General features: G+C 41.3%; 1 protein-coding gene across 2 annotated transcripts in view; it reads left to right on the forward strand.

Moving 5' to 3' along the window:
- The window catches only part of klhl2 (kelch-like family member 2), a 146,465-nt gene that overhangs the window by 93,318 nt on the left and 38,729 nt on the right, over positions 1 to 14,418 (forward strand). For both annotated transcript variants that reach the window (XM_055644986.1, XM_055644994.1), the window contains exons 7-9: positions 11,794 to 11,910; positions 12,675 to 12,824; positions 13,404 to 13,521. In XM_055644986.1, coding sequence (XP_055500961.1) covers positions 11,794 to 11,910; positions 12,675 to 12,824; positions 13,404 to 13,521 — 385 coding nt within the window. The remainder of the gene's footprint in view (positions 1 to 11,793; positions 11,911 to 12,674; positions 12,825 to 13,403; positions 13,522 to 14,418) is intronic.

A 14,418-nucleotide genomic window follows, 5' to 3' on the forward strand; every position in this document is an offset into this window, starting at 1 on the left:
AATATGACAATGACTTACTAACTGTTCTTCGAAATGTTAATTTGAGGGATAAATATTGGCCAGGACCCTGGGGATAACTTCTTTATTTCTACACTAGTGCCTCAGCAGAAAATGCATAGCAGATATCTTTTGTGGAGAATGTGAGTAAGTTGGTCATTTAAACACTACTTTTCACAGGTTCAGGAACAGCATCGCCCCAAAAACAATCAGGTTTTGAACACTATAAACACCAACTAAACTTCGAACAACAAACTTTCTTGGTTGCACTAGGGATTTCGGGTTCAGGTTTTGTTTTGAACTAATATTGTATTTTTTAATTTCTCGAATTTTTTTTCTGTTTGGTTATTTTATCTATTTAGTACAGGTGCACAACCTTTTATCCGAAAGCCTTGGGACCAGACACTTGTCGGATTTCGGACATTTTTGGATTTCCGAATGGAAGATTTTTAGCGTAGATTAGGTAGGTAGCGCGGGCGGCTTGAAAAGTCTGGAGCGGCTGCCTCCTCCCCGGAGACCGGGGAATCATTGCATAAATGTTAGTCAGTTAGTTTGGAGGGATTTTATGTGGTGGTGGTGGTGGTGGTGGGGGGTGGGTGAAGGGGGAAACTTTAATTCTTAGTCCCCTACCTGGTCGGTGACTCCCAACATCGCGGAGCTGGGGCTGCGGGCGTCCGGCCGCGAGCGGCGCCGGTTGGAGCTCCGACCCCGGCAACTGTACCCCTGGCTGCGAGGCGCTTCAATTCCAGCGCGGCCCGCGGCCGGACACCCGCAGTCCCAGCTCCGCGAATGTTGGGAGTCGGTGGCCACAGCGCTCCGGAGCTTACCGCACGGTGACCCGGTAAAAGGTTGGCATTGCCTGCTCATGCTCGTTATTATGGGAAAATGAATGATGTGGAGAAATATGCACAAACCAAGCAAGAAAGAATGAGTTTAAGGTGCACAAAAATGCTGGAGAAACTCAGCGGGTGCAGCAGCATCTATGGAGAAAAGAAAATAGGCGACGTTTCAGGCCAAAACCCTTCTTCAGACGAGTTTGACAATGAGTTTTGTTTATTGTCATGTGTACTCGGGTACAGTGAAAAGGCTTTTTTGTCACCTACTATCCAGTCAGTGGAAAAACGACATAAATACAATTAAAGTACCATCTACCTCTTTGATGACCCTCGGACTATCCTTGATCAGACTTTGCTGGCTTTAGAAGGAGACGTTTAGAAAGAAGGGGAAGGAATGGGTGACATTTCAGGTTGAGACCCTTGTTTAGACTTGAAACGTCACCCATTATACATTATTACTTTAACATGTATCTATACACGGTAAATGGATCGATTGGAATCATGTATTGTCTTTCTGCTGACTGGTTAGCATGCAACAAAAGCTTTTCACTGTATCTCGGTACATGTGACAATAAACTAAACTGAAGCAAAAATCAACCCATCCATGGTTGACAGTTTACAGAGAAAGGATAAAAGGTAAAATGGTTAGTGCAAGTTAAGTCTGATTAAAGATAGTCCGAGGATCTCCAATAAAGTAGAAGGCAGGCCAGGATCGCTCTCGAGTTGGTGATGCGATGGTACAGTTATCTGATAACAGTTGGGAAGAACCTGTCCTGAATATGGAGTTGTGCGTTTTTACACTTCTGTACCTCTTGTCTGATAAGAGAGGAGAGACGAGGGTGGCACGTTGGTGAAGCGGTAGACAATAGACAATAGATGCAGGAGTAGGCCATTCGGCCCTTCGAGCCTGCACCGCCATTCAATGTGATCATGGCTGATCATACCCAATCAGTACCCTGTTCCTGCCTTCTCCCCATATCCCCTGACTCTGCTATCTTTAAGAGCCCTATCTAGCTCTCTCTTGAAAGTATCCAGAGAACCTGCCTCCACCGCCCTCTGAGGCGGAGAATTCCACAGACTCGCAGCTTTATGTGAGAAAAAGTGTTTCCTTGTCTCCTTTCTAAATGACTTACCCCTTATAATTAAACTGTGGCCCCTGGTTCTGGACTCCCTCAACATCGGGAACATGTTTCCTGCCTCTAGCGTGTCCAAACCCTTAACAATCTTATATGTTTCAATAAGATCGCCTCTCATCCTTCTCAATTCCAGAGTGTACAAGTCCAGCCGCACCATTCTCTCAGCACATGACAGTCCCGCCATCCCGGGAATTAACCTTGTAAACTTATGCTGCACTCCCTCAATAGCAAGAATGTCCTTCCTCAAACTGGGGGACCAAAATGCACACAATACTCCAGGTGTGGTCTCATTAGGGCCCTGTACAACTGCAGAAGGACCTCTTTGCTCCTATACTCAACACCTCTCATTATGAAGGCCAACATGTCATTTGCTTTCTTCACTGCCTGCTGTACCTGCATGCTTACTTTCATAGACTGATGAACAAGGACCCCCAGATCCCGTTGTACTTCCCCTTTTCCCAACTTGACACCATTTAGATAGTAATCTGCCTTCCTGTTTTTGATACCAAAGTTGATAACCTCACATTTATCCACATTAAACTTCATCTGCCTTGCATCTGCCCACTCCCCTAACCTGTCCAAGTCACCCTGCATCCTCATAGCATCCTCCTCACAGTTCACACTGCCACCCAGCTTTGTATCATCTGCAAATTTGCTAATGTTTCTTTGAATCCCTTCATCCAAATCATTGAGGTATATTGTGGTATACCTTGCTGCCTTTAACAGCGCCGGAGACCTGGTTTCGATCCAGACTATGGGTGCTGTCTGTACGGAGTTTGCACGTTCTCCCCGTGATCGCGCAGGTTTTCCCCGAGATCTTTGGTTTCATCCCACATTCCAAAGACATACAGGTTTGTAGGTTAATTGGCTTGGGATAAATGTAAATTGTCCCTAGTGGGGTTAGGTAAGATAGTGTTAATGTGCGGGGATCGCTGGTCGGTGCGGACTTGATGGGCACATTTCCCCGCTGTATCTCTAAACTAAACTAAACTAAGAGGGAATAACCGGGCTGAGACTTGTCCTTGATTATGCTTAATGGAATTAATTGTTTATTTTTATTTAAGATGCAAGATTGTATACCCAGAAAAAAAGAGCAGAAAATCTAGTTGGATATCTAAATTAAGAAAAAAAGCAAAAAATGTTAGAAATCTATGAGCAAAAATCATGCCAGCAGAAGTAAACATAAAAACAAAACCTGTGAATGCTGCACATTTTCTGGTTCATTATTACTTTAATAAAATTGTGTGGGTTTTTTTGCTTGAGGTTGAATGTGATGTATTATCATTGGAGAGATGCAGAAATAGATCTTTGTGAAAATGTGTTAATTGCAGTTCCTCAAAAAATAATCTATGAGTCATTATATTTTACTGTATAATCTGGCTGGTCTACCAAACCGACGGTTCAGTATGGATTGGGGGATTAAAGGGCTTTGGGAGCTCAGTTTAGTTTAGAAATACAGTGCGGAAACAGGCCCTTCGAATCCGCACTGACCAGCGATCCCTGCACATTAACACTCCCCTACACACACTAATTGTCAATTTACATTTATACAAAGCCAATTCACCTACAAACCTGTAAGTCTTTGGGATGTGGGAGGAAACCGGAGCACGCGGAGAAAACCTACGCAGGTCATGGGGAGAAGGTAAAACTCCGTACAGACAGCACTCGTGGTCAGGATCTAACCCGGGCCTCTGGCACTGTAAGGCAGCAACTCTACTGCTGCACCATCTAACAAAATGTCCTAAAGCTCAAAAATACTTCATTTTAAAATAAGTTGAAAATATAAGACTAAAACTTTGCTTATTTTGCACTATTTTCAATGTACTCTCAGCAATTTTGCATTTGGAAATACTATCGTATGGCCTATGTGTGTGATTCCAGAACAAGAGTGCTGTGTGTTATTAGGAAAATGCATCCCATTTCCATTGGCTGACTGAAACACCATACATGTGTTGATAAAAGACTACAGCTATGCAAACAATTTAAGTCAGAAATAAAGATCATACCATTTTCAACTTTGAAGTAGAAACAAAAAAAAAACCCACACCATCTAATCTAAAAGTAAAAACAGACAATGGAGGAACTGTTCCATTGGTCAGGCTGCCTATTGTATGTTTGCTTTCTAATAATTCCTAATTCTTGTGAAATCATTGAACTGAAAGTTAACTCTATTTTTCGCTCCACAGTTGCTTACTGACCTGAACATTTCCAACGTTTTCTATTTTTGTTCTCTTGGATATCCAACTGCAGAATTGCTGCTCTTGCATCTAATCTGGGTGTTCTGTCTTGCATCTTAAATACCAAAGAACAATATCTTCATTGAAAGTAATTGTGCTTTTACTGGTCATTCCTGTTTGAACATAGAACAGCACAGCACAGGAACAGGCCCTTCAGCCCACAACGCCAGATGCAGTATAATATAGATAAATGTGAGGTTATCCACTTTGGCGGCAAAAACAAGGGGGCAGATTATTATTTCAATGGGGTTAGGTTAGGTAAGGGGGAGGTGCAGCGAGACCTGGACACCCTTGTACACCGGTCACTGAAAGTTAGCTTACAGGTACAGCAGGCAGTGAAGAAAGCTAATGGAATGTTGGCCTTCATAACAAGAGGATTTCAGTATAGGAGTAAAGAGGTTCTTCTGCAGTTGTACAGGGCTCTGGTAAGACCACAACTGGAGTATTGTATACAGTTTTGGCCTCCTAATTTGAGGAAGGACATCCTTGTGAGTGAGGCAGTGCAGCGTAGGTTCACGAGATTGATCCCTGGGATGGCTGGACTGTCATATGAGGAAAGATTGAAAAGACTAGGCTTGTATTCACTGGAGTTTAGAAGGATGAGGGGGAATCTTATAGAAACATATAAATTATAAAAGGACTGGACAAGCTAGATGCAGGAAAGATGTTCCCAATGTGGGGAGAGTCCAGAACCAGGGGCCCCAGTCTTAGAATAAAGAGGAGGTCATTTAAGACTGAGGTGAGAAAAAACTTTTTCACCCAGAGAGTTGTGAATTTATGGAATTCCCTGCCATAGAGGGCAGTGGAGGCCAATTCACTGGATGGATTTAAGAGAGAGTTAGATAGAGCTCTATGGGGCTAATGGAGTCAAGGGATATGGGGAGATGGCAGGCACGGGTTATTGATAGGGGACGATCAGCCATGATCACAATGAATGGTCGAAGGGCCGAATGGCCTCCTCCTGCACCCCATTTTCTAAATTTCAAAAAAATAAGTTAACCTGCACATCTTTAAACTTTGACTCTCTCAGCATAAAGCCCTGCCCTCTAGTATTTAATTTTTTTACAATTGGAAAAATGTTCTGGCTATCTTCCCTGTTTTTGGCACACATCATTGTTATATATTTATGTTGGGTCTCCCCTCAACCTCCTGACATTCCAGAAAAAACAATCCAAGTCTATCCAACCTCTCTCGAACTAATGCCCCTGATCCAGACATCATTCAGGTTTACTTGCTCTGCACCCTTCCAAACCTCCTACATCCATCCTGTAATGGCAACCAGAACTGTGCACAATATTCCAAATTTAGTCCAACCAAATTCCTGTAAAATTGCATCATGACTTCCTGACTTGCACTCAATGCCCCAACAATGAAAGCAAGCCTACTGTATGTCTGCTTTACCACTCGATCTACTTCTGTTACCCTGCAGGGGGTTATGGGCTTGGACCCCAAGGTTCCTCTCTACGTCAATGCTGTGAATGGTCATGCCATTCATTATTTGATCAGACTTTACTGGCTTTACCTTGCACTAAACATTATTCCCTTATGTATCTGTACACTTTGAATGACTTGCCTGTAATCATGTATTGACTTTCTGCTGGCTGGTTAGTATGCAACAAAAGCTTTTCCCTATACACGTGACAATAAACTAAACTGAACTAAACTAAATAAAGGAACGACCTGAGCTACTCTCCTGTCCTCTGAGAACTTGCCTATGATTAAAGAAGACCTAAAGATCTACATTGATGATCTCGTAAAATGCTCTCTTGCCTCTGTCAATATTCTGGGATAAATCCCATCAGCTCTTGGCAATTGAAACATTTTATTGTTCTTAGAGTCCTAACACCTCTTCCTCTTTGATCTCAGGCTGTCCTTGCATATTAGTATTCCAATTGGATTATAATGGAACTGCAGATGCTGCAAAGATAGACACAAACTGAAGCAGTAACTCAGTGGGTCACGCAGCACATAGGTCATAAGTAATAGGAGCAGAATTAGCCCATTCGGCCATTCAATCATGGCTGATATATCTCTCCCTCCAACCCCCATTCTCCCGCCTTCTCCCCATGACCCCTGACACCTCATCTCTGCATCTCTGGAGAAAATAGATAGGTGAAGTTTCAGATTGAAGAACGGTCCCAACCCAAAATGTCAGCTATCCATTTTTCCAGAGATGCTGCCTGACCCACTGAGTTACTCTAGCATTTTGTGCCTATATTCATATTTTAGTTTGTATTCTAGTTTGAAGTAACTCTCCTGTTAATGATTTCAAAATGGTAGCAACTATTTGGTCGTCACCTCTTCAAAATACCTTTTGGTTTAGAACGCATGGAGTTAAGCAAATCTAGAATGTATCAGAAATGATATCGGCTAAAGATGTGTTTGTATGAATCCAGCTCTGGCAATGAAATATTAGATTAGATTAGATTAGATTAGATTCAACTTTATTGTCATTGAACATAGTACAAGTACAGTACAACGGAATGCAGTTTTGCATCTAACCAGGGTGCAAAGTAGTAAAGTGCTGATTAAGCCAATATATACAAATGTGGATATTTGTAGCCTCAGATTATGCTTCACCTTCCTAAATATATTTCATGCTGTGAATTTAAAATGCAAGGATTTGTAGGGTGTGCATTTTAAATCGTGGCTCATGTTACATTTCTGTGGTATTTATGCAACTGACTGAGATGAAGTACTTATGAGAACAAATTTATGCAGAATGGCGTGGAATACTCTGTATTTTATATCTTTGGATTTCAGTACTGTTAATAACACTAATTTCTGCACAAACTGTAATTTACCAATTAACTGAAAAGTCATTCATAATCGCATGCAGAGCGAAGCCTGATGTTTTGCGATTGGAAAGAAAATGACAGGTTTTGGGAAAAAAATGACAGGTTTACCAGATGCCAATTTAACAATGTAGATGTGAACGTTGGCTCAGGTGTGATCTATCCATTGAGTGATCTGTCCATTTATGACTTAAAATTGCAGCATTAAAATGGTAGCTAAAGTATTAAACGTAAATTTTCTGGTTGCACAATGATGGCTATCAAATTGTCAATGCATTAGCAATTCTGCAATTTGCTTGCAAGTGTATGTCCATATGAACTATTTTTGCAGCATTAAATATAATCTTAAACTGAAATGAAAGATCAGCATATGGGGTTGAATATCCTACAACAATCTAGCAGAGGCTGTTTCATGAAGTAATTTGTCTTTGTTTTGCAAGCGTAGTTTTATGAAGTGCAGTGCAGGTTGGTTGTCATGCAGCGCTGCTAATTAGTAATTTTGTTGTCAGCTGAAGTTGCTATAGCAACACTGGCTGTCAGAATATTAATGCTCTGTAGTACACTTACCGACTCAGCTAGAAAAGGTTGAATCTATTTATCAATTTAACTTGGTATTCAAAAGGACACTAATTGCAATGGTAATTTATCAGTTCATTTGGAGGCACAATTAAATTGACTATTGGTCTTTTGCTTTTGTATGTGGTAAAGGAATCTTTCTATTTGGTATCGGTTTGTAAACATACAATTCTGACCTCCAGGTACAAGAGATCACGCTGTTACTCATTGTAGCATAGATCATGAAATTCAGCTTTGCATGAAATGTGATATTATTTGTATATTTCGATGCTCATTTTTTTGTGTACATTTGAACAAATTTTAAAACCTTTGTTTGATTTCTTTTTTTAAATACCACTGCCTAGAATTGCAAACTAAAGTAATTTTATTTTTACATTGATATTAAAATGAAATTAAATACTTTTTGACATCTGGTGTATTCCAAATACGGTAAGTTAACGCAATTCTTGCCAAAGGTAGACACAAAATGCTGGAATAACTCAGCGGGGATAGGCAGCATCTCTGGAGAGAAAGAATGGGTGACGTTTCGGATTGAGACCCTTCTTCAGACTGATATCGGGGGGGGAAAGGGTAATGGGAGATATAGACGGTGATATAGAGAGATATAGAACAAATGAATGAAAGATATGTAAAAAAGTAATGATGGTAAAGGAAACAGGCTATTGTTAGTTGTGAGCTAGGAGAAAACAAGTTACAGACAATGAGACTCAACAAGACAACTGTGAAACTAGTACAATGACCCCCGCAGCTCTGCCCTTGCTCCCCCTCCATCCTGGTAGCAACAAGATTTGCCAAACATTTTAGTCCCCCGAGTCCTCACCTTTCACTTCATCAGCTGTTGCATACAACACATAATCCTCCAACATTTTCGCCACATCCAACAGGATCCCACCACTATTTACATCTTCCCATCTTCACTCCTTTCCGCCTTCTGCAGGGATTGTTCCATCCTCAACTCCCTGGTTAACTCCTCCTTTCCCACCCCCTCCTCGGGTACATTCCTTTGCAACCGCAGGAGATGTAACAGTAGATGTCCCTATACCTCCTCCCTCGACTCTGTCCAGGGACCTCAAAAAGCCCTTTCAGGTTAGGCAGAGATTCACTTGCACATCCTCCAACCTCATCTACTGTATCAACGTGTAAACTCTTATACATCGGCGAGACCAAACGTAGACTGGGTGATCATTTCGCTGAACACCTTCGCTCAGTCCGCCTAAGCCTACCTAATCTCTCGATTGCCAAACATTTTAATTCCCCTTCCCATTCCTACGCTGACCTTTTTGTCCTGTGCCTTCTCCATTGTCAGAGTGAGGCCCAGCGCAAATTGGAGGAACAGCACCTCATATTTTGCTTTAGTATCTTACACCCCAGTGATATGAATATTGATTTCTCTAACTTCAAGTAACCCTTGCATTCCCTTCTCTTTTCGACCCTTCCCCCACCCAAGTCTAATTTCAAAGTTGTTTTATTGAGTCTCATGGTAGACAAAAATCCTGGAGAAACTTAGCATCTCTGGAGTGAAGGAATATGTGACGTTTCGGGTCGAGACCCTTCTTCAGAGTCTCATTGACTAACTCATTTGCACCTAGCCCCCAGCTAACAATAACATGTTTCCTTAATCATCGCCATTTTTTTGTTTATCATTTATTTGTTCTATATCTCCCTAAATCACTGCCTATATCTTTAATTTCCCTTTCCTCTGATTCTGAAGAAGGGTCCTAACCCGAAACGTCACCTATTCCTTTTCTCAGAGATGCTGCCTGACCCGCTGAGTTACTCCAGCTTTTTGTGTCTATCTATGGTTCATTGTTGACTGAGGGGAAGGTGACGCGAGCCATAAAAACAGTAAAATTAATCAGGAGGACAGTGAAACTAGTTGGAGAACTAGGGTGGGGGAGGGACGGAGAGCGAGGAAAAGCAAAGGTTACTTGAAGTTAGAGATGTCAATATTCATACCACTGGGTTGTAAGCAGCCCATTATTTTATTCTGTTATGATAAACCTGAGGTACATTTACGTTCAATGAGTGAGTAAACAAATCTGCACATTTAATGCACTAGAAACTTAACAATCAAGGATGGGGCAAACAGACACAAACATATTTGTGGGCAGAGATTTTGACCTTAACATGACCTAACTGACCTTATCATTCCTTTGTACACACTAATTGCTAAGCTTTTAATGTGTGCAATGACTGACCTTTCATGGGCCACTGTTGGAGAAAATGAGAATAGTTTCTTGCCTGTGAATAAAAAAAGAAATAATCTTCACATTGGATGCCATTTCCATGTCCTGAGACCTACGTACGTGGTTTTAACGTCTTCAATTGAAGAAGAGATTCTGGATATCTGTTCCAATAAATCCTCCCATCACTTCCAAATTTACTGTGTACCTGGTGACCCACGTCACCAGCACAAGATATTTTAGTTAGCACGATGGTTTTTGATCATAAAAACAGCAGCTATGGTAAGACAATAACTGTTCTGTAGATGCATTGGAGGCGGTGTTTGGTTGAACTAAAGCCAACTGCTGCTGCCATGCGGAAAGAGTTTGTTTAGCACAAAAATATGCTTTGCTGTCTTTGCAATGCTTGATATGGTGGGTTTACCATCTTCTCTTTACAACACAAACCGGGATACATATTTGTTGGTATTATCAAAAGCAGGGCTCAGTACATGCCACAACCTGCCCACCAAGGAGATTACCTTAAGGGCCAGTGGAATGTCCCTTGCAGCCAGGGACCGGCGAGCAAGGAGCACCGCCACTCCACCTAGAGGCTGTAGGGGGAGGAGCAGCTCTGCTGTCAGCGACCAGAGGACTGGTGACGGGATCTAGGGAGTGGGCAGGGCCGAAGATGTCCTGGTTGGGATGCTCCTAGGCCAGACCAAGCTGGCCATCCATGAGTCACGGTGCCAGGCGGGAAGAGGGCCAGATGCTTGCCCCTTTTCCAGGGATACGTCCGCGTCTGGGTGGTGTTAGAGTGGGACATCGTTGTATAGTAGTTATTTAGTATATTTTTAAGGATTGGAACAGTTATTTGAAAATTATGTGTTGAGATAATTTGGTGATTTTGTAGTAGGTGGTGGTTGTGTCACCGCGGTTTTGTTTTGTATCGTGATCATAATTATATAAATGTTTTGATTTTTGATACAAAATAAAAGGAGCATTACCATCTTTACATCTCTCCCCTACCTTCCAACCAATTATTAAACAATATGGTTTTGCCCAGCGATTGACTTACAGTCAATTTGCCTCAGTTTCCCCTCACTTGCTGTTAAAATAAAATTATGCTATAAGCTGATTATAGACAATAGGCCATTTTAGATTATAGGCCATTCAGCCCTTTAAGCCAGCATCGCCATTCAATGTGAGCATGGCTGATCATCCACAATCAGTACCCCGTTCCTGCATTCTCCCCATATCCCCTGACTCCGCTATCTTTAAGAGCCCTATCTAGCTCTCTCTTGAAAGTATCCAGAGAACCGGCCTCCACTGCCCTCTGAGGCAGAGAATGCCACAGACTCACAACTCTCTGTGGGGGAAAAAGTGTTTCCTCATCTCTGTGCTAAATGGCCCAATCCTTATTCTTAATTGAATGATGAGATTATGACTTGGTATATGAATGAAACACCACTTGCCCTTTGCAGGTGACTTGTCCATGGACTGATTTCTGCACTTTAAACTTTTAAAAGGATAACGGAAGAACAATGACTTTGTCCTGATGGATTGAAGTCTTCCTCCACCATTGGCCATTCCACCTGGTTTGGAAGGTGATGGGTGTGGGCTGGTAAGATGCACAGGATAGTTACTAAAACCAAGTCGTCATGACATGCAATAAACAATTTCTGCAGCAGTGGATTGCCATGACTTTGTTTCAGTTTGGTTTATTGTCACGTGTACTGAGGTGTACTAAAAAGCTTTTTGTTGCGTGTCAACGAGTCAGCAAGGTAAAACCAGCAAAGTCCGATCTAGGATAGTCAGAGGGTCATCAATGAGGTAGATAGTAGTACAGCACTGCTCTCTGGTTGTGGTAGGATGATTCAGTTGCCTGATCATTGAGTTTGGCAGTAGCAGTTCTGGAATTTTCAAAGTGTTCACTGCAGTAACCCCACTTGAGGTGATCTGACCTGGGTCACAGAAAATATTGTCTTGGAAGAAAAAATGAAGCAAATGCAGAAAAGGCCGCATTGTCACACAATTGTTATTAATTCAATCAGGTGTTTGAAGCGGCCATTGCCTGGGTAAAGCATGATAAGGAGCCTCGACAGGAGCACGTGGCACGACTAATGGAGCATGTCCGACTACCCCTTCTTACACGTGAATATCTGGTGCAGGTAATGTTGCAGAATTAAAACTAAGCTGTGGTGGGAGACTCGGATCATTGTAGATTTAGATCTGTAAAGTCATTGTAATCAGCAGAGTCACATGGATCACCATTTGCTGCCCTCTGTAATAGCCTAGCAATCAGTTTTTAGTTTTAGTTTTAAAGATACTGCTTGGAAACAGGCCCTTTGACCCACCGGGTCCGCACCGAACAGCGATCCCCGCACATTAACACAATCCTACACACATTAGGGACAATTGAAACATACACCAAGCTAATTAACCTGTACGTCTTTGGAGTGTGGGCGGAAACCGAAGATCCCGGAGAAAACCCACGCTGGTCACGGGGAGAACGTACAAACTCCGCACAGACAGTACCCGTACTCGGGGATCGAACCTGTTTCTCCGGCACTGCATTCGCTGTAATCCGCAGATTTTTGAAAGAGTCCACTGCAGTAACAGACCGGGTCTCAATATATTTATGTTGCTGCTGCTGCTGCTGACAGTCCACAAGGATGCCCAAAGTTACAAATGACTTGTAATTAAATAAGAATTAGCAAGTTGGAAAGTTTGTACTGCAGCAGTATTATTGTGTTCTAATTCTTTGTCGGGCGGGAATGTTGACTTTGATCAGATTTAGTTTTGTTTATTGACAAAATTACCTTTATCCAGATACCAATAATAATCAATATCAACATCAATAAAAGTAATGGATATGCCAAATGTTATAAATTGTATCCCTGTGATTTTCACTGTTGTTGATTTTATTTAACAGAGAGTGGAAGAGGAAAGCCTGGTCAAAAATAACAATGCATGCAAAGATTATCTCATTGAAGCTATGAAGTATCATCTGCTTCCTGCTGACCAGCGCGCATTGATGAAAACCACCAGGACAAGGTTAAGAACACCAGCCAGTGTCCCAAAGGTAAAAAGATTCTCATCATCGATGCTGTGCATTCTCACACACATCAACTATTGCCATATCCACACTAGTCTGACCAGATGTTGTAACATTCTTGCTTCAAAGTCCCTTTATATTTACGCTAGCCATAAGTGTGTCAGACAAATTGCCATCTTCTTTGAGTATGATACATAGGAATTTATTTAGGAGTGAATTAAATAGTAATATTGTAGATTGCCTGATTGGGTAAATTGATAATATAACTGCTTGCATCTTCTATTACAGAAAGCCATGTAAATTTTTGTGACAAATCAGGCAGGATATTAAGGCAAGTTTCATTAATACCCATTTAGACTACATATCAAAATAATGTAACATTTTATGTTTTCCTCATTCTAACAGTTGACTGGGAGTATTTTTTTCTCTCTTTTTTCCACTCCTTTGCTTTTTGAATAACTGCATGAGTTCAGTTGAGGAAAGAGCACATCTGCACAGTGTGGGTGCATTGTTTTTCCTTACAAATGTAATTTAAGGATGCTAATTACTTCTCCTACAACTTGGGAAATGATGCAGAACCTTCAATGGGTGTGCTTACAATTTCAGGTGCTGGTTGTGGTTGGTGGTCAGGCACCAAAAGCTATTCGCAGTGTGGAGTGTTATGATTTTGCTGAGGAGCGTTGGTACCAAGTTTCTGAGCTTCCCTCTCGAAGATGCAGAGCAGGTAAATATATATAAATTAATCCCCTGCCTTGCATGGCCTTCTCTTCAGCTATAAACTGCATCTAATGATGCCGCAAAGAAGTGATTGACCTCTGACCAAGTTTACGTTTCCCAGTCCAAGTCTAATCTTCTGTGGCTTAATGTTTAGCATTGATGTCTGGAATGTATCTTGGGGCATTTTTACAGTATGTAATATAAATCTAAGTTGTGGATATTGGAGCAGTTGTCAGTGGTGTCTTGAGAGCTGACGCATCTTTGGCTTCCGAGATGAAGTTTTGAAACAAGATATTTGGCTTAGGTTGTGGTTTAAGTTTTGTTTTAGTTTATTTATTATCACATGTACCGAGGTACAGTGAAAAGCCTTTGTTGCGTGCTAACCAGTCAACTGAAAGACAATACACGATTACAATTGAGTGTGCAGATACATGATAATGGAATAATAAACCTCAAGAAATGTTTGTATTTACATGATGTCTCATCACATCAAATATTCCAAAACATTTTGCATAGAGATATGCATGGTTTATCATATATCACAGGATGTTGGAAAGACAGCATCTCCGGTAACAATGTATATTTCGTAACAAACTGAAGTATTTATGTACAGTAAGATCATGCTTTAAATTGAACCTATAACATGCACTTCAGAATGGTACTCAAAACCAGGTTTTAAGGCAGTTTGTATAGACAGTCTTAAGGTTACAATAGATTAATCAGATTCAGATTAGTTTTGTTGCGCTATACACCAGGGTGTAATGAAAATCCTTGTACAAATGAGGCTTGTGGAGAAAACAGTATACTGATAGATACAACAATAAATACAATGCAGAACAGCAGAATGGTGCAGAGATTTTAGTACATTTTGAGGTAATGAAAATATATATATATTAAAGTACAA

Source organism: Leucoraja erinacea, chromosome 1 (assembly GCF_028641065.1).
Source record: "Leucoraja erinacea ecotype New England chromosome 1, Leri_hhj_1, whole genome shotgun sequence".
In the NCBI taxonomy this organism is placed as follows: domain Eukaryota; kingdom Metazoa; phylum Chordata; class Chondrichthyes; order Rajiformes; family Rajidae; genus Leucoraja; species Leucoraja erinaceus.